This window comes from Gopherus flavomarginatus, chromosome 20, assembly GCF_025201925.1.
Source record: "Gopherus flavomarginatus isolate rGopFla2 chromosome 20, rGopFla2.mat.asm, whole genome shotgun sequence".
Classification (NCBI taxonomy): domain Eukaryota; kingdom Metazoa; phylum Chordata; order Testudines; family Testudinidae; genus Gopherus; species Gopherus flavomarginatus.
Genome location: NC_066636.1, coordinates 22,881,267 through 22,900,983, shown reverse-complemented (window position 1 = coordinate 22,900,983; position 19,717 = coordinate 22,881,267). Strand labels below are relative to the sequence as shown.

The 19,717-nt window shown below is 50.3% G+C and overlaps 1 protein-coding gene across 2 annotated transcripts; it reads right to left on the bottom strand.

The window, feature by feature from the left end:
- Positions 1 to 603: 603 nt before the first annotated feature.
- Positions 604 to 19,512, bottom strand: LOC127038225 (signaling lymphocytic activation molecule-like). Of its 2 annotated transcripts, none has more exons than XM_050930735.1 (7): positions 19,337 to 19,512; positions 12,981 to 13,313; positions 11,779 to 12,063; positions 8,681 to 8,779; positions 6,134 to 6,207; positions 3,856 to 3,951; positions 604 to 2,707 (listed from the first exon to the last, which is right to left on the bottom strand). In XM_050930735.1, the coding sequence occupies exons 1-7, from the start codon at positions 19,386 to 19,388 to the stop codon at positions 2,651 to 2,653; spliced, it is 996 nt and encodes a 331-aa protein (XP_050786692.1). In that variant the 5' UTR covers positions 19,389 to 19,512; the 3' UTR covers positions 604 to 2,650. The 2 variants fall into 2 exon arrangements, with proteins under 2 accessions (XP_050786692.1, XP_050786693.1); XM_050930736.1 differs by having other exon boundaries at positions 3,856 to 3,948.
- Between the last annotated feature and the right edge of the window lie 205 nt (positions 19,513 to 19,717).

Genomic DNA, 19,717 nt, shown 5'->3' with positions numbered 1-19,717 from the left:
AGTCTAAGGTGTCTGAGGTTATCTCGGGGAAGGCTATCTCAGTCTGCATGAGCAAGGACACCTCGCCCCACACGGAGGAGTGGAGGAGAGGTGTGAACTATGTGCAAAGAGCACCTATGACTCAACTCTCCCTGAGAAGGCGGGACGCTAAGGACACGATCCTGTCCAGTGGCAGGTGCAGAATGGTGGGAGCACAACATGGCATGGTGGAGAACTTGGGGCTGGCATGCAATTCTAGCCCAACAGCAGGGGGTGAGTCTGCCACAGGGTCTCGTTAGCACGAGGCTCACGTTTATTCCCACCGCCTCTCTGCAGAAGCACAAAGGGCATCCCCTCTTTGCACCTCCCTAGCAGCAGGGAGCAGCCCCACAGCCTCAGTGGAAGCGCTGGCCACAGGTGGGTACTAAGAGCAAAACTAAGCACCGCTCTAACTTCAGCATACTGGGTCTTCAGGCGCCGCTGCCTCCCTGGAGGAACGTGAGTCTGGAGAGAACAAAAACCTGAAGAGGGAAGAAGACCAAGGTGCAGAGGAGGATGCGAAAGACTGCGGCTGGAGCTGTCTCCAAGCGGGGAGGTTGAGTTTTCAGCAATTAAAACCTCAACTAATTTCTTTGGAGGATTTTATTGTCAGTGTGTTATTTTTTTTTTCTCCTTTCCTATAGCTGGCACACACAGTCAGCTCACGCTGCACAAATAACATAAGTTGTTCTCTGAGGTTTCCAAAGCAATTTACAAATGTTGATTCTCCCTCCATGCTGTATGTTGGTATCATGATGCCCATTTTACAGCTCAGAGGAAAAACTGAGCCACAGGGAGGCAAAGGGACTCACCCAAGGTCGCACAGAGAGTTGGTGGCAGAGCTAAGACTAGACCCCAAGAGTCCAGCTGCTTAGTCACCGCACTCTGACTGCTAGACCATGTTGCCTCCCAAGTTAATGCAACATGAGAACCTTTTAAAAACAATCTGTGTCATTTATCAGACTGTCCCTACCCCTTCTCACAGGTCAGAGGGGTAAGTACGTCAGGAACGAGTCCGCCCATGGTTGTGAGAGGGAGGTCTATTCTCTGATGGTGAAATTCACCCCTGCACAGAGGGCCGGCTGAAGGGCTATGCATAACTAGAGCCATGTGCAGGGTGGAAGCGCTGTTTAACAAGATTTCAAAATATGGCTTCATTCTGAATCGAAACGACAAATTGCAATTGCTTGGGGGCACTCGGAACATTTCGCTTTGATGCCATTTCATTCTGAGTTCAGCTTTTCTAAAAACCCCATAGTAGAACGCAAATACGTGAGATGCATTGTAATATCTGATGCAAAATTTCAAAATAATTCAGAATGAAAAGACCTTTCCCAATGAAGAACTGAAACGCTGTGTTCCAAAAACTGTCAGAATGGGACGTTGCAACAGTACTGGAATAGTTCCCCTTGGTTTTCTTCCAAAATGAAATTCCGGCAAAAAATTGACCTGACTTTGCATGGCTTGTTGATTTCAGTAGAACTGCACATTCCTATGGAAAACGGTTTTGGGGACATCTCTCCAATCAGCTCTATGTGCAGGCCACAACTCCATAATGTGCCACTCTGTCCCCATCTAGGGGTCTGCATAGCAAGGTTGGTGAGCTTACAACAGAGCTGGGCGACTCGTGCTTTGAGATCCAGGGTTCAAGCCCCACAGCGGACAGAGCCAGGATTACAAGTGGGGGCTTGTTTGGGGAATTGAGCAGGGGGGATTTAGGATCAAACTGGAGTGTAGGCTTCACGCTGGACCTCTGTGCGGGGTAAATTTCACTATGCAGAAGCAGGTAGGGGAGAACTGATCCTGAATATGGAACTGATTGAATCAAGATGAACCTGTCCAGAGCAGAATCCCCATGGAGCCTGCTCCTGCTCTGGGACTGAGAGGCAGATCTAACACTTCTATTCTATCAGCAGTGGGGTGATAATACATAGGGACCGCATTCACATGGGCCAAATGCGCAGAGGATGTAAATCCGTAGCTCCATTGCAGACCAGGGAGCTAGGCTGATTTACACCAGCTGAGGATCAGCCCCTTAGGATCCAGTTCGCTTTATTTTTGAAACCCTCCGTGGACCTTGCAATAGACAGATTCACTGTCTCTGCTCCCCTCTAGTCCTCCAGCATCAGCCTCTTTTCAGAGCCATTGCACCATCTGGCTGCCGGTGGTGATTGAACCTTCTCCTATGCAGCTCTGGCCACCGGGAGCAGCCTGTCTGTATCTCCCTCCTAGCCAGTCTCACCTGCGATCCTCCCTCTTTTCCTGTGCTTGTCCCTCTATCCGTCCAACCTAGGGTTTTATATGGCCGCCCATCATGGTTGTCTTTGGGCGCCTCTCACGCAAAGTCCCTCGTGGGTGTCTCGCCTCACTTGGATCCTTCCCCTCTGCTCTGCTGTTATGAACTCTGTGACTCTCGTTTACAGCCGCGGGTCTCGGTTTGAATGAGACACATTGTGCCAACTGCTATTGCACAGTGGAATTTTATCCCGCTTCTGTGGAGCCAAGTGGGATTTCACGTGGACGTGGGTAAAAGTTCAGCCAGCTGGAGAGATGGGTTTCTGCTGTGGGCAGGGTAAAAGTCCGTCGGTGTCTCCAGAGCGGCTACAATTTTGCACATTCCCCGGGGAGGGGTTCAGCTTGTTGCAGGCATCACGCTGTCATAAATGGTCATCAGCCCTGGATTTGGGGGCTGGGAATGAAAACAGGGCAAGAGCAGACAGTGAGTGCGCAAACCAAGCAATGCACATGGATTGAGGCACTATCAAACGCCCTGCAGCCCCATGGCTTCGGCTGCCACTTTCAGCATTAAAGGGAGCGGGAAGCAAAGCACCCACTGGCCCATCAGCCCCGGGGAGCTGAGTTCAAGAATTGCCTGTCCTGTTCCCAGCCCTGCAGGAAGAAGGAGACTTGTAATATGCTGGCAGAGTGCGTGTGCATGTCAGTGTGGTGGGCCACTGGACGATAACAGCCTACTACTGCTTTCATCTAATTCAAACTGGAGCGGGGCAGAGAAGGGCTGCCAGGGTGATCCGGGGAATAGAGGGCTGATCGTTCCAGGGAGGCTTGTTTAGCCTAGCCAAAGGCAGGCTGATGGGGGGGAATCTCACTGCCTTCTGTGCATACAGCGAGGGAAACACCAGGGAGGGAGAAGAGCCATTGAACTAAAGGACAATATTGGCACCAGAACAAACAGGGATAAACTGCCCAGGGGCAAACTGAAGCTGGAGGTGAGAAGATTTCTAACCATCAGAGGAGGGAGGTTCTGGGGCAGGCTCTCAGTAGCAGCAGTGGGGGGAGGGGGAGGGGCAAACAATCCAATTGGTTTGAGGATAGAATTTGATCAAGTTTATGAATGAGATTCTGCGAAGAGGGTGGTTGAGAGAACAGGGACAGGCCTCCGGGACCCAGGAGGTCCCCTCTGGTCCTACATTACTATCTAATCCTGGAGCACAGGGTCAGAGATTTGTGCTGTGGGGTGGACGTTCAGGGATGAAAGCCCGCTGGCACCGCATACTGAAGGGCTGTTGTGCAAACAGCCAGCTCGGCTGCTGAAAACGCTTCCGGGGCTTTGCCCGTGTTCCCAGGCCGGACGCGTCTAGAGCCAGCGAATGAGTCGGGCAAACATCCCCAGCCACGCTCATCTGCACCTCCAGCAGTGCTGGCCCCTCAGGTATAACTCCACTGAACCCAATGGAGGATCAGGCCCAGCCTCTTTTCTGTGACCCATCATCTGCTCCTACAGCGAAGGGCTGGATGCAATAGGAGTGAGGAGGGGATGGCTGATGAGAGGCATTAACTGCGGGGCTAGCAATGAAATGCACACGGATTCCCTCTCACCTGAGCCGTGTCTGGAGGTAGCCCGGTGGCGCAGACGTAGATGGTGGTGCACTCAGAGCACTTCACCACAGGAGGGGGGCGAGAGCTTTTCTGCTGCTGTGCAAAGAGAGAAAACTGAGCCCAACATCTTCAGCGGAAGGAACCCACCACTTCCTGCCCAGATAGGGGAGAGCCACATGTGCCAGCTGCAGCACTCAGCCTCCTGGAGACCACGCTCAAAAGTGGGCCAGGAAACCACCTGTGACTGTGAGGGTCTTAGGAGAAATTCTCTCTGATGAAGCTGACATTACAGTGGCTGCTTCTGAATTACAGGCTAGATTCTCCCAGGCCAACATACAGGCCAGCACACCTCTCTACACCACCACCAGCCAGCAGAACTGGCCAGATGTGCAGAGGGGCTGCATGCTCAAAGAGGGTCTCCCTGCTGCTCCAGCCCCAGTCTCTCCCAGCGGGACATGCAGAGAGCTCCCAGCTACGGCCTATTGCCTGCCAGTGCCTGACCAGAGACCAAACTCATCTCGCTGGAGCGTGACAGCTGCTGGGTGCCAAGCCAGCCGCCCAGAGGCGAAATCCCCAGGCACTGCACAGCCACTCCACACATTCCCTGACAGCCTGCTTTAGCCACCTCAGCTTCTGCAACAACCCCCCCTCCGCCCCGATTCTGATCTCGTAGTGCATCCTTTGGTCCACGCTATGTATGGATTCAGTGACGAGCCTCTATCGACACCCAGTGGCCAAAAGTGTCTGGCTCGCAGGGCTGCTTGCCTTCTCCTTGAGACTCGCCCAGTGAGCAGAGCCACCTTTTGGGTAAACTCTCACTGAACTAGGAAATGACCTCAGCGGTGGACAGGAACCGCTTCCAGTGCGAAACTATGACCTGGGTAGTTGCTCTCCATTCAGATCTGTATCTGATGTTATCAGTATTTACGCTGCAGCAGGCGAGATTCTCCTTATGGGGGAGTCTTGGAAGCGTTTTCGTTGACCACCCCTCAGCCCTGCGATCGCACCGTTGTGGCATGCGCTGCACAGGGGTCACTGAGGGTAGAATTTGGCCTGCAGAACCTTGGGTGATTTGCAAGAAGGGGAGAACTCGGCATGGCTTGCCCAGAGGGGAAAGTAGCTGGGCTGGCTGCTAGGAAACCAGCACAAAACGTCCTCTTAGTGACTCGATCAGGGAGTCACTGAGAGGTGAGAAACATGGAGCTAGTTCTCAAGTTCCTCAGAGCTGCACGAACTTCCCCGTGCCCCATAAGGAATGTCTATACCCCACGCTATGGGCATTGACTCAGTGTGAGCCCCAGCCCCCTTTCTATCCACACACAAATCAGTCTGACTCAGGTCAGCGAGCGCTCGGGACCCTGGTAAGGAGAGGGTCAGAGCCCAAGCCCAGCTGGGACTCAAGTCGAAGCCCTGTCTTTTGCAGCACGGACCCAGCTCAAGCTGCAGCTCCGAGTCAGAAGGTCTGCGTAGCGCAGTGGGGATGGGTTAGCAAGGCTGTGAGCCCCGGGTCCAGCAATTGGAGCCCAGGTTTACGATCCATCATGGATGCTCAGGCATGGGCTTGGAAACAGAGTCCACAAGCCCGGGTCTCGCAGAGCTGCAGTGCAGACACCCCAGACAGTTCTCTAAAATTACCGCTGTGAAAACTCAGCTGGGGTCAGGCCATTTGGTGGCGGCTGTGCGAGGTGGAGCGGAATCCATCACACACCCCCCATAGCTGCGTCTGTCCCTGCTCGGCAGACAGGGCATAACCTTCTTCAGGGCGGTAAACTGAGAAGACTCAGTGACTCACGACTAGGGCGTGGTTACAGGGAGCAGGAAGGAACTAGGTTAGGATTGTCAGTTTTGGTTGGATGGATTCCTGGAGATTTCATTGCTTGACCTAATCTTTAATTAAAGATTAATCTTTAATTCCTGGAGCCTTCAGGCCAATCCTGGAGAGCTGGCAACCCTAAGGTAGGTGAACATTGTGAGTTTTTTGAATATAGCTGGATGCTAATGCAGTTTAAAATCAGTCCCAGAAGAGTGTCAATTCCCCTTTGTGCAGAAACGCCTATACGCAACTCAAACCCAAGCGAAGCAGGATGTAGGTGATACATGAGCCTTGTGGCCCTCTTCCCAGGGTAAAATTCACCCACATGGTAGATGGGATTTTAACCTTCTAATGATTTAGTTGGTGTTGGTCCTGCTTTGAGCAGGGGGTGGGACTAGATGACCTCCTGAGGTCCCTTCTAACCCTGATAATCTATGATTCTATGAATGGAAGGCCTTGACTCACCTCCACCCTCTGGACTTGTGAGTAAATTGTGCAACTTTCCTTTTCCTCCTTCAGCTGTGCATGATCTTCCTGGCCTGATTGGAAAAACAATTGCAAGGGTTGTTAGGGCAGGAGACACACAGATGTGACCATGTCAGCCTTGCGATCTAGATTTGTAGAGATACAGGCAAGGACCTGTCAGAATACATCACAATGCCTGCAGTCTAAGCGTTTGTCAGCAGAATAAGGCCCTAATGAAATTCTGGCTTCCTCTAAGATAGCAGTTCCCAAGCTGTTGGAAGTTCAGCCGCCTGAAACCAGTCACATCCCCCATCAACTTCACCGGGTGTTGTGAAAGGCTGACCGACCGGGCAGGTCAAAAATTTTCCATCCATATGGTTTTTTGACAGGAAAATTAAGGTTCTTGGCTAAACAAAAATTTTTCATGAAAAGTGGCTGCTTTTGACAGAAGATTTCAATAGTTTGTCAAAATAGTGAAAAAAATATTTAAGCCAAAAGTTGAAACGTGTCAATTTAAAATGGCCTCATGGAAGTTGTGGTTCCAGATGATTTATGCTCCCATTCGTCTTTATGGGCTGAACTCTCTGGCTGGACTTAATTTCCCATGATGCACCTTGCCCAGGGATTCCTGTGCTATATCTGCTCCCCTCATGGAGATGTGAGAGAGCCATGCATCATGGGACATGTAGTTCATCCAGGTGCCGGGCCTATACAAGACAATGGGCACATCAGGTGCGCAAACTATAACTTCTAGAAGGATCACCCATTGCCTGGCACTTTGTGCAGTCATTTGCTCCTATGCAAAGTGGTTGTGACACACTATTTTTCTGATTTGCACTCACATCGCACTAATATAAGTGCTTGCACAAGATGAAGTACAAGGATGAATTAATTGCACCTTGCCTTTCTATTTATCTAAGATGTATGCAAGATACCTATCATGTTATATCAAGGCTAGGATCCCTCGCGTCCCCTTGAAGTCATGAGAGGAGATCATATCACAAGAGCACATGATGAAGTATGTGAGTCAAATGATATTCGAGTGGTTACATTTTTTTTTTAATCTTCCTTCCTGCCTTCGTATGCTGGGTGGAAAATAAGACTTCTGTTCTCTTTAAAACTAAAATAAACTATTAGGTGGAGTTCCCTTGAGACTGAACGCATGGCAAGTCTGCTCAATACAGGTGAAATTTACCCATGTGCAGAGATGCAGCACAAAACCTACGCACTAGGCATTTCCAGGCTGGGTCAGAGCCAGGATCTAGTGGCCAAGCACCAGATGCAGAAGGCCAGGTCTGCACTAGAATCGTTTGCTGGAGTATTCATGTGGTTAGGGGTGTGATTTTTAATGATGTTTTAAAACCAGCAAAAGCCCTAGCATAGGCACAATTACACCAGCAAAAAAGTGCTTTTGTGGGTATGGCTTATTTCGTTTGGGAAGCCAGAATATGTCACACCAGCAAAAGCAATTTTTTTGCCATATAAACTTCATCTACACTAGGAAGATTTGCCAGGATAGCTATATACCTGCAAAGCTTTTCCAGTGTAGGCCTGGCCACAGTCTCTCCTGCCTCAGGTCCCCATGTGTTAAAAACCAGCACATCCCTACATCACAGGGGTGCTGCGGGCATGACTGTATTAAAAATTGTGAGGGGCTTTTGCTGCAGTGATGGGGGCCAGGTAAGTACCTTAGAGAGACAAAACTCTGGATGTTCTCTTTATCTGGTGTATATGTCCAACCCCTCTTTGAATGCTGCTAAATGTTTGGCCTCAATGACATCTTGTGGCAATGAGTTCCACAGGCTAATGAAGGAGGATTTACATGGTGCAAGAACTGTATGCTGGCCCTTTGCACAGGGATAAATTTCACCCTAAAGTCGCATCTAAACACAAGTGTCGTACAGCTTTAACTATATTGGCGTATAGTGCTACAACTCCCCCCCACTAGAGTGGACGGAGTTATGCCAGTAGGAAAGGTGTTTATTCTTGTATAGGAAGGGGAATAAACTATACTAAGATACCTTTATACTAGTATCACTAGGGTTGTACTGGTATAAATGATTATAGCCATAACTGGAAGCATTATACCAGTACAAAAACTGTGCATTGACCAGGACAAAGGCTTGGTCTACATTCAAGAGTTAGGTCGATGCGCAGCAGCTTATGTCAACCTAAGTATGGAAGTGTCCATGTTTAAATTTGGCTCCCGCTAATCTAACTGTCCTGCTGCGCCGACTTAACGCCACCTCCCTGAGCGGCGTAGAGTCACAGGCGATGTCATTCGGTCGATGTGGTGTCAGGTTAGACACTCCAGGCCTTACATCGGCTGTTACCAGCTTTCACGAGCCGTCCCACAGTGCCTCATGCTGACAGTATAATCGATACAAGCATTGCTGGTTGAGGACGTGCACGGCCGACACGAGGCGCACGGTGTAACCACGCACAAGCACTGTAATGACTGCGGCGGCTGTATGCCGACGGAAGTTAGATTTGCAGGATGGACTTGGCCTAAGACTGTAACAAGTTCCCAATGCCTTGAAAACCTACCTCTGTGTCTCAGCCAGTATGTGACCCCTGCACCGAAGGCCAGAACGCCCACAATGGCTATTGGCACGATGGATTCCACGAGCTCATTCCTGAGCGAGCCTGGAAGGTGATTTACAAAGAAAAGAAGCTGCTCAGTAACTGGTCCCTGAGCTTGGTGCCCTGTTCTAAGGGGAGATGATTGTTAACCAAGAGCAAGGGCTCATGCAGCTTTTAGATCACATTGCCGCTTCCTTTATCTCTTTAATCGCGGTCTATTATCTTTGTGTACAACAGAGAGAAAACACAGGAAGTGCAGAATCAGCAGAAGGTACGGAAGGCCCCAATCCAGGCTTCACTTGAAGTGTGTAAATAGCCCCATTGGGACTCTCTGTGGCAAAGTAAAGGGGACATAAAAACAGGAGTCAATTATAACCCCTTTCCGCGTGTATAGACTTCAGTGTATCTGAGCGTCAGACCCTTGTCTACACTAGGGCTCCCTGTGTGCTTAAAGTTAAGCACGCTTGTGTTTTGCTAGACCAGGGTAAAATTTTCAAAAGTGATTTAGGAACCTAAGCGCCATTTTCAAAAGGGCCAGATTATCAAAGGTATTCAGGCTCCTAACTCCCATTGGTTTCAAAGGACATTAGGAACCTAAATACCTTTGAGGGTCTGGGCCTTAAGAACCTAAATCTAATTGAAATTCAAAAGTCACTAGGGGCTGGATTTTTAAAGGTACTTATGCACCCAATGCCCATTGAAACCAATGAGAGTTGGGCACCTAAATACCTTTCAAAATTCAACCCCTAAGTCTCTTGCTGTCCGTCAGCATCACTGATGAGCCGGCAGCGTAAGGGTTAATTAGTGACCCAAGTAGCGATGGTGCAGCAGGGCCAGAGCTACTTCAATAGAGCTGGGAACTCACTGGAGGAAGGAGGATGCTGGAAGGGGGAACAGGGCGAGTTCTCCTCTGGGAGGAGCTGCTGGAGGCCAGGCTGAGGTACCCCCTGAGGTAGCGTAGGGGAGGGAGCAGGGGGGAATTGTGCTGGGGAGGAAGTCGTTCAGGAGAACCTTGGCTGGGGCCAAGAAGCCGAGTCCAGTCAAGTCCCAGAGGGACAGAACAGAGAGGTGGACGTTGTTTGTTCGTGCACTTTAAGTTGGAGCTTTAGTAACCCCAGGAGGGGCGCAAACTGTCATGTGACTTGGCATGAGGGCCGGGCCCTTGACAACCCCGAGGGGAAGTCGAAAGAAGACACCAGCTGGAACTGGCCATCGTGGGGCCAAGGCAGTGGGAGGAAGACGGGAGAGGCGAAGTCCCCTGTAACGCCGTGTCCAGGCACAAGGGGGCACCCTAGAGGTGAGAGCACCCGCTTACAAGCGCTCTTAAAATGTGGTCCTACGTGCCGAATTCTTACATGTCCCAGTCAGGTGCCAAACACCTGGAGCTGCTCCACCCATCGCTGCTTCGCTCTGGTTTTACAGAGGCCTGACTCCATTCCCACAGCTGGCTTGCCAAGCTCCTGCTGGCAGGGTGACGCCACGGAGGAAGGACTACATCGAACGCTGCTCTCTCATTATTAATAGCTATCATTGGTATTGAGGGGTGTCTAGGAGCCCCTGTCATAGGCCAGGCCCCCTTGGCGCTAGGTGCTGCACAAACACAGAGCAAAGGGACTGGCCCGCCCCCAAAGAGCTTCCAATCTACGGAGACCACAAGAGACAACAGGACAAAGAGGGGAGCACAAGGAACCAAGGAGACAATGGGGGTCCTAGTGTCAAACAATCGTGGATCTGATTCCCACTCACTCCAAGGTCCCTTTCCCATGAGCTTAAAGAGGCCTGGGGGTGAATGAGAATCAGGCATAGACTCTTTATTGTCTTTTTTTATGTCTATACTGGTTCTTCTCCCAGCCCTGATGCTCTAGTTACCTTTGCAGCAGGATACAGTCTATGTTTGATACAGTCTATGTTTGTAAAGGGCCTGGTCCAGCTGGTCACGAGGGGATGGTTTTTCCCCCCAACACAAGGCAGCAAGGGGCAGGGTAGAAATCTGGGTCGGACTATGTTAATTCAAATGGAGACTTAAGAGAAAAACGTCCCAGGCTGAGGTTTAAATGTCTCATTAAAACACCCCATAAAAGTCCCCTGCGTCATAAAGGAGGTGACAGAAAAACCCCAATGAGAGAGAGACTCTCTCCCCCAGAGGCTAGTCGAGAGGAAGTTCCCACAGAGGATTTAATGTTGCAGAAGGTGTGATTTATAACCAACCCTGGGCTTTACTGTACTGTAGCCGGGGCTGCTGCATGATTAGCTCTGAAAACCAAGCAACCATGAAACCAGAGGCGGGATTTTTATTTACACTAAAGCTCCCACAGGGCAAAGACGTCTTTATAGTGAATGCAAATTACTGTCACAGCCCCCGTTAAGGCTGCTTTATGCACCCGGAGTGGTGTAAAAAGCCCCGGGTGTAAATCAGCCCTCGGCCTCACGAGGAAACGGACCAGTGCCCGTGTCTGTCTAGACGTAAATAGTGAGAAGATAAGGTGCCAGCAGATGGCACTCAGGAATATGAGGTGTAGCTTGGGGGTTTGTAGGCCCCCTACAAATGGCTCCTTACCCAGAGCTCTGAATGCCCGGGGCCTGCAATCTGGCTGCTGAAATGGGCCTTTTGAGCTAGTCCTGCTTTACACAGGCACATGAGAGAGGCGAATCAGGCCTGTTGATTTCAATGGAGCTGTGCTGCCATGCACCAGCTGAGGATCTGGCCCACTTAGGTACCAATGCTTCCTTCAGAGCCTGTCTCAATGCCCATGTCTTGGGTGGTGTCCGTGGGTTTAAGCCAGGTTGGCAGGGCCCAGGGCTCAGTTCTGAGCTCAGAGACTTGGGCCCATCCCTGTCTCTGAGGGTGGAGATGGATCCAGAGCCTGCACAGAAGACCCAAAGCAAGGTAGAGATGTTGGGCCGAGGCCTGGCGCAGCTGATTTATGCCAGCTGGGGATGTGGCCCCTAGAACCAAACCCTGGTGCCAGCGCAGCCAACAGCCAAGTGGCCCTTGGCCCCGGTGGGCCCAGGCACTGCACAGTCAGAGGGGATTTGCCCATCTCTTCTCCAGCCCCACTTACCGCCTGGCTTGTTGGCGCACTCCACCGAGGAGCTGAACCTGGTGGTTTGCTGGCTGACTCTGTTCCTGGCGGTGCAGGAGCAAGAGACGCTGTCCTCCCCCGGGGTGAAGGAGAGGTGCAGAAAGCTGTCATTGTAGGAGTGCAGCTGGGAGGTGTTGCCCTCACTGCAGTTCCAGCTGTAGGTCACATTGTCCCCGCTGTTCACCACACAGCTCAGCGTCATGCTGCAGCTCTCGTTCCCCAGGGTCCTGCTGACCATCTGGATGTCGGGGACGGACACCCGCTCTGTAGGGAGTGATGGGGAGGGGAGGTGAATGGACTATCTGGAGAAGGATGGAACTGACAGCCCTGAGTGAAACGCTGCTGGCCTGATGCGGCTCCCAGGCCTGCTCTGGGTCATCCCTTCTCCAGGGCATTTAGACGTCAGCAACATCGGCGCCATTCGATTGAGCAGCAAGTTCTAGCCGCTAAGGCCTCCTCTGGCTGCCAAGTTTGGTGCAGTACCATGAGTAGCGTTTTATGCAAATTATACCAGAGGTCAATTGCATATTTGTGAAAATTTGCATATACTTATGAATGTCAGATTATGCTCCCCGAGCAAGGCTTGCACAAAACGTGGGCACTCTCACTAGGGCGGCTGGGTGCTGGGGTGTCTCTAGCAGGTGGGGAGGAAGGTGGCTGGGTGCTGGGGTGTCTCTAGCAGGTGGGGAGGAGGGTGGCTGGGTGCTGGGATGTCTCTAGCAGGTGGGAAGGAGGGTGGCTGGGTGCTGGGGTGTCTCTAGCAGGTGGGAAGGAGGATGGCTGGGTGCTGGGGTGTCTCTAGCAGGTGGGAAGGAGGGTGGCTGGGTGCTGGGGTGTCTCTAGCAGGTGGGAAGGAGGGGGCTGGGTGCCAAAGGGCATGTGGGCCATTGGGTGCTGGAGGGTGTGAACGGTGCTGAGGCTGCTGCAGTGGGTGAGTGCCAGGGTCTCTACAGCACCCGCTGCAGGGAGAGGCTGGGACTGGAATAGGCAGCAGCTCCTCCCACAGCCAGCACGCTTGTCCCACTCCCTCCAGGACCCCCAGGCTGGACTAACTGAAACCATGCACCATTTTCATCACACCAATGGCCTTTTCTCCTAGCAACTGACCAGCCACCGAGCCAGACCAGCTATCGGGACCCAGCATAGTTCCCCAAACCTGCATACAAATACTGTGCTCTTACCATACACTTCCAACTGGAACTGCAAAGACTGCTCCTCAAAGCGTTTGTTCACGGTGTATTCATAGTGCCCTGCATCCGTTCTCCTGGTTTTCAGTATTTCCAAGGAGAAGTTCTCGGGATGAAACCTGATCCGCTTCTCCATGTAATTGGTATAATTTCTTCCATCATAGCTAGCTAGAAAGGTAGATGTCTTCGTGCCTCCATTCAATGCACTTCGTTTCCATCGAGCGTCGCTAAATTGCATAGTAAAATTCTGAAGTTTGGGCGTTATGCTCAGCAGCGTTGGGCCCCCCAGGCTTCCATAAACCGTTTTTTCCAACCCAGAGTTCATGCCTACAAGGAGCAATGAAACAGAGTTAGTGCAGACATGAGTTGATGTTTTACAAATGGCAACATACACAGCGTCGTCCACCCCAGGAGTTCAAAAATCACGAGTCAGACCTCAAAAACATCATGAGATGTTTAAAAAGTTATATATTCTGGAGCTGTTTTATTTGCCATCGACTTGCTGAGCCTTTAGGGTTACAGTCAGGCTTCCTTTTCTAGCTTTTCTCCACAAACAGGAGTGCTAGAAACTTACTTTCATTATTTTTTCTAATGAAAGCAGAGATACTCACCTAATCATGTGACTCCAGGACCTCGGGTTTGAAGAAACCTCCCTCCTGCTCCACCAAAAAGGAGACTTGTAATAAAATTACAAGAGTTGGCAACAAGCCAGCAAAAGTTTGGTGTTCAGACTCCACCAACTAGCAAGCCCTGTTCCAATACTAAGAGTGTGATTGTATCTTGGGCTGCACTGCTGCCCATAAGAGCGGCCAGACTGCATCAGACCAAAGGTGCATCTAGCCCAGTATCCTGTCTGCTGACAGTGGCCAGTGCCAGGTGCTTCAGGGGGAATGAACAGAACAGGGAATCATCAAGTGATCCATCCCCTGTCGCCCATCCCCAGGTTCTGACAAACAGAGGCTAGGGCCACCATCCCTGCCCATCCTGGCTAATAGCCATTGATGGACCTATCCTCCATGAACATATCTAGCTCTTTTTTGAACCCTGTTTTAGTCTTGGCCTTCACAACATCCTCTGGCAAGGAGTTCCACAGGTTGACTGTGCACAAGGGGGAATAAGACAAGTGGGCAGGGAGGAGCGCAGTCTTGGCTCTGCCCCCAGCACACCATCCAGCACCGCACAGTTAGTGAGGGCCAGAGGTTGATGATGGCACTGCTGGTGGAAGGGGGAAGCAGGGTTCTGATCGTGCCTCTCTGAATTTCTCCCTTCTGTGCCCTGCTCCCGAGAAGGAAACATTGCCGACACATGGCAATGAACGGCTCTGGCGGTGGAGGGCACAGCAACAGTAGGCTGCTAAAAATCACAGTGTAGACAAGGGAGGCCCAGCTTGGGTATGTAGCGAGAACGTAGGGTACGGTGCCTAAGCAGTGACTCATTGGCTGCACAGCTGTTTATACCCGGGCTAGAAGGCATGCGGTGTACAGACTCCACATGCCGCTGAAAGGAGCGTGTAGTGTAGTGCAGTGCGTGTAGACGGACCTTTCGATTTGTATTAACGAAAACGCTTGGCGGGTGGTCCAATGCTGGGAACACCCTACTATCCGCCAGGGCCAAGAACACACCAGCCCATTCGAGCAAGACACAGAAAATGTTTTCAATGGACGTTCCATCTCTATCTGAGCAGGTTAAAAACAGGAAGACCTGCACACGCGTCTTTCTAAGAAATCTGCACCTGGTGTCACTCGGCTCATCTCCATTGCAGTCAATGGCAGCCAGACCCCCAGCACATGCCGTCTGGCCAGCGTTTTGCTGATGTCAACGGCTCAGAGCCCAGCTGCTGTAAGTTGATGTAGCGCTGTGACACCGCTTGGCGCCAGCTGAGGATCAGGCCCATTGTCGCACTGAAATTAGCGGCAATGCTTGCCCAGCCAGGTCAGGGTGGCAGGGGCTGGCCCAGTTGGTAGACACCTGGGCTGGTTCGCTTACCAAGAACCCCCACTCCCTTTGCGGGCTGACAGGAAACCCTCGAAAAATCGACACAAGCGAAAAAGTTTTCATTGTCAGCAACGGTTTTCTTCAAGCGCTTTTAGGTTGTCAGAAGAAAAGGCAGCTCTGTGATGATGTCCCTGCTGCTTTCACCAGTCCTCTGCTTAGCTGAGGGGCCAATTACTAATCACACCAAGGCCTTGTCTACATTCACTTTAACAATGGCAGGCTAGTTAACAATGGGGTGGCCTTTAAGCGCAGGATGAAGGGGAAAGCCTTTGCTTGACTCAAAGCAGTTCTGAGTCAGACTCCAAGCTGGGGTGAGAGTCCCTGGCAATGTAAGGCTTAGTTAGATTACTGTGCTTTTTTCTGGGAACTATGGGCTCAGGAAGGGGATGACAAATTAGAATGAGTTCAGAGGGAAAAAATGACTGTTGCAAGGGTTATCTATGAATAGCTGATAAAAGGTTAATATATGAGAAGTCAGTTGTTTCAATAAATGACCTGTTGGGATGGCTGATTACACAACCCAGCCTGCTAGAATACCTCCAGCTGATGTGCTTAGGACCATGTAGAACAATGGTTTCCAACCTTTTTTTTTTCATTTGCGAACCCCTGAAACATTTCAAATGGGGGTGCGGATCCTACTGGAAATCTTAGACATAGTCTACAGACCTCCAGGGGTCCGCAGCCCACAGCTTGGAAACCACTCGTCTATAGCACATGTCTGTAACATGCCTGCATCGTCGATTTGTTCATTAACCCTAAATGGAACCTTAATATGAGGGGCTGCAGGCATTCACCACCACTGCAAAGGGGGTAAGGAGACAGGTCACTGCCTATAAGTATTTGACAGGAGGGGAATTGTTCGGGGTGGAACGAGGGGCAATGCCTGGGAGGAATGAGCTGAAATTGTGAAATTTGGATGACATCTCCCAGGAAATCTCCTTCGAGTGAGGTCTGTTAGATTATGGGGTCAGATGGGAGACCCATCACTTGAATCCCTTAAAATTAGACTGGTCTCAGTTCTCGAGAAGGGAGCGCTGTGAAATGTTTGCAATGAAATCTCACAGCAGATGGAATTCAGCAGTGACCAGCCGATGGAACGGATCTGTTAGCAAGAGATGGGCAGGGAGGAAAAGATGATCTTGTGTTTGAGGCACTAGGCTGCACACCAAGAAATCCACATGCAATTCCTGCTTCTGCTGTACATTCCCTGCTTGGCCTTAGGTAAAGCTCTGGCCCTCAGTTTCCCCAGCTAAGATTTTCAAACGTGGCTCATGATTTTGGGTACCCAACTTTAGAAATAAGGCTGAGATTTCTAACAGGGAGGGCGATTAACCATTGGAACAAAGTGCCGAGGGAAGCAGTGGTTCCTCCGTCTCTTGACGTCTCAGATGAAGACTGGAGGCCTTTCTGGCAGAAATGCTTTAGCCAAACACAAGTTATTGGGCTCAGTACAGGGGTCAGAGGGTGAAATTGAGTGACCTGTGGGATTGGAGGATCTAATCGTCTCTTCTGGCCTTTTAAAATCCATGAAACGTGAGACAGCTCAGAGGGACTGCCTTGTCAGAGTGCCGAGCACCTGCCTGCTGAAAGCCAAGTGCCTTTCAAGTGTCTCAAGCTGGGAACCCAAAAGGCCTGTTGGCAAATGTCAGGCCCCCATCTGTGAGCAGAGGATCATAAAACTTCTCCTTCACACCGGGCTACTGTCAGGCTGAATGCTCATTAGGTGCTCAGACAATGGACCGATCCGTGCTATGGAAAAACATAGCTAATAAAAACAATTTTAAACCTTTGTGTGTGTGTGTGTGTGTGTGTGTGTGTGTGTGTGTGTGGTGCGTGTGCGTGTGCATGCACATGCACATGCACATGCACAGATACATAGATTGGGATCAATGAAAAATGCCCAGAACTGTCCATTTCTCCTGGAGAGAACTTTGTGAAGGCATCAGCCCTCTTTGGTGGGGGGAAGTCCCTGAGACCCCTTTTCCTCCCGTTACCCAGGGTACAGTGATTCACATTCACCTGCCTATTGCTCACTGATGCTTTGTTTTTGTAGGAAACATTAGTAGTGAGGGATGCCAGCTCATCATTGACTGGGTTCTTGTTGTCAGTTAAACTGGAAGCAAAAACAACTAATTTTCCTGCCCGCTCTTTCCTGTGAATTATTTCCATGAGAGGAGGGGGTTTGCCCCACACAGAAAAACAACAAAGGGGGTTCTCCCGCCCAGCCAGCAGATCCCCATCCTGCCTCGTTTGCAAACACACAGTTATACAGTTTCAGTAAATACGACAAACCATCACAAAATAGCCACCCTAGCATGCAGCTGTGTGTTCCCAGGATGTGGCAGGAATAGCCGACGAGCTTGGTTTTCACTTATGCTAGTAGCAGAGTGTAAATGAGAACCAGGCCCTAGAATGGGGTGTTGTGATTAGAATCTTAATAGCGACTGATGGAAAAGCCCTGTTAGATCATCTCGAAGATCCCTCTGCCAGGGCAGAGTTCCCAGCCACAGGGCACAGCCAGCCTGGGGCAGGCATCTCATCTGAACTTTGACAACAGGCAAAACCCCGTAAGACAGAATCCAGGTTAAAACCCGGCTCAAATCCAGGACCAGCAGCATTCCAAAGGATGGGGTCAGAGATGGGCAATGAGTCTAAAGCAGCTCTCATGCCATGTGGGACTTCTTTGGTATGCTCCCAACACAGAAAAACCCAAGGGGAAGTTACAGCATGTATTCACCTGGTACGGAGCCAGTTTTGAACCAACCAAACCAATGAGAAATTCCAAACAGAGGCTGTCTCGTGGTCTTCTTCTTTTCTTTAACTCATTTCATTTTGCCCCATATTTCAGCACATTCAGTAGACAGTGTCTTATGCATTGTTAATGTTTCCTAGTGGTTCGAACAGGAGCTTGGGAGTCTGGACTCCTGGGTTCTAGATCTGGCTCTGAACTAGTGGCTAGGTTACCGGTTAGAGCAGAGGACTGGGAGTCAGAGGTCCTGTGTCCATCTCTGCTGCTCCCTAAGTGTGTAATTACGGGCAATCTGTCAGCCTTCCTGGTCCGCCCCTTCTGTGAATGGAGATAATATCAGTGGCCGCCCTCCTAAGGAGTTTGAGTCGCTCTGTCATTAAAGCCTTGAATGGGTTTAGAGAAGGGGTTAGGGGTGTGCAAAGCATCCTCACTGAGCCCTAAGATGGGGGCACCACAACAGAGTTACAGAGAGAAAATTGACTTCAGCTCTGGTTCCTGTTGCTTTGTTTGACGTGAGGCACATCCTTGTTGTCCTGCACGTACTTTGCTTTTGAAACAAACTTCAAATAATAGGAAAGATTTTTTAATCTTCACTTTTGACAGTTGTTACCCCTGCCCTGAATGACAGGAAAATCCTAATAGGACCCCAGGAGTCTTGACTTCCATTTCCCCTATTCTAACCACTAGCCACACATCCCCTGCAAACTGAGAACAAATCCCAGCAGTGCTGACTTCCAATCTAACCACTAGACACATGTTCCCTTTAGCAAGACACGGCACATGCATCCCTGGACAGATAGTAGCCAGTAGAGCCATCTCCAGAGCCCTGAAAAGAATAGTCTTATCTGCATAGAGATCCGAGATTGCAAAGACCTGCAGAATTAGGGTAATTTCATCCGCCCCACCAGGATCACCCTGGCCAGTGCATGCCGGCTCCCTACAAGCTGCTCCACGGAGGTTTGCGACACAATCCATTTCTAGCACTTTGAGCCATCTAGTTTTAAGTGATGTAAACTTTGGGGCTGACCCCCCGTTCAACAGCCTGACCGACAGAGCTCACTGTTTGTAAACTTCACCTGACAGCCAGCCTCCGTCTTCCCCAGTGCTACTTTCACGCCGTTCCTCCTAGGCATCCATTCATTGTTATTATTTATTATGGTAGCATCTCGGACCCCCAGTCACAGACCAGGACCCCCTGTGGCTAGGCTCCCTGCGAATCACTGTAAGTGACAGATTGTCTAAATACTTCTAGTTGTGAAATAAGGCACTACACACCCTGAGCGAGGGGGCAGAGACAGGTACCGAATGCTTTGTTACAAATTAGTCACCCAGCTCTCATATACATTGTAAAATGATTCCTGGCTGCACATATACAGATTGATCTTTCTGTCTTGGGTCTCATCTCCCTTCACAGTCCTGTGAGCCTCCACATATTAAAACAATATGATCTCTACACCCTCTTCAGAAAGCAGATTTGTATTCTGGCTACAAAGCAGAGCAGCATCTGCCTCATACATGATAAATGCAATTGTCATATGGCTCTGAACAGCATATACCTGCAAATCAACTTGCACCAAGCCTCGTAACCATAGGAAAACATACATACCCCAAGCACAGCAAAAAGAAATGATCAGCAAAATGCATTCACTGCAGTCCATCTCTCAACATATGAAACTTTGCTTGCAGTGGACTTAGTATTTAAAGGTCTGCTGACACCGCATACAGTAAAACCAGGTGTATTCAAATAAGAAGCAAACCCGTGGAACCACGCATGTTTCCTGTTTTCAATCTGCTGTGTCTTTCCTTTTTTCTTGGGGTGGAAAGTATTCAAAGTGTACAGAGTCACACTGCCTAATGCGTTAGTGCACAGCTCTCCAGCAGCTCACAGCTAAATAGACTGTGATGTCGATCGATATCTAGATAGCTGGAGAGTTAATACAAAACAAAAAGCTAATGGTAAGTAACAGCTCAGAAAAACCCACCCAAT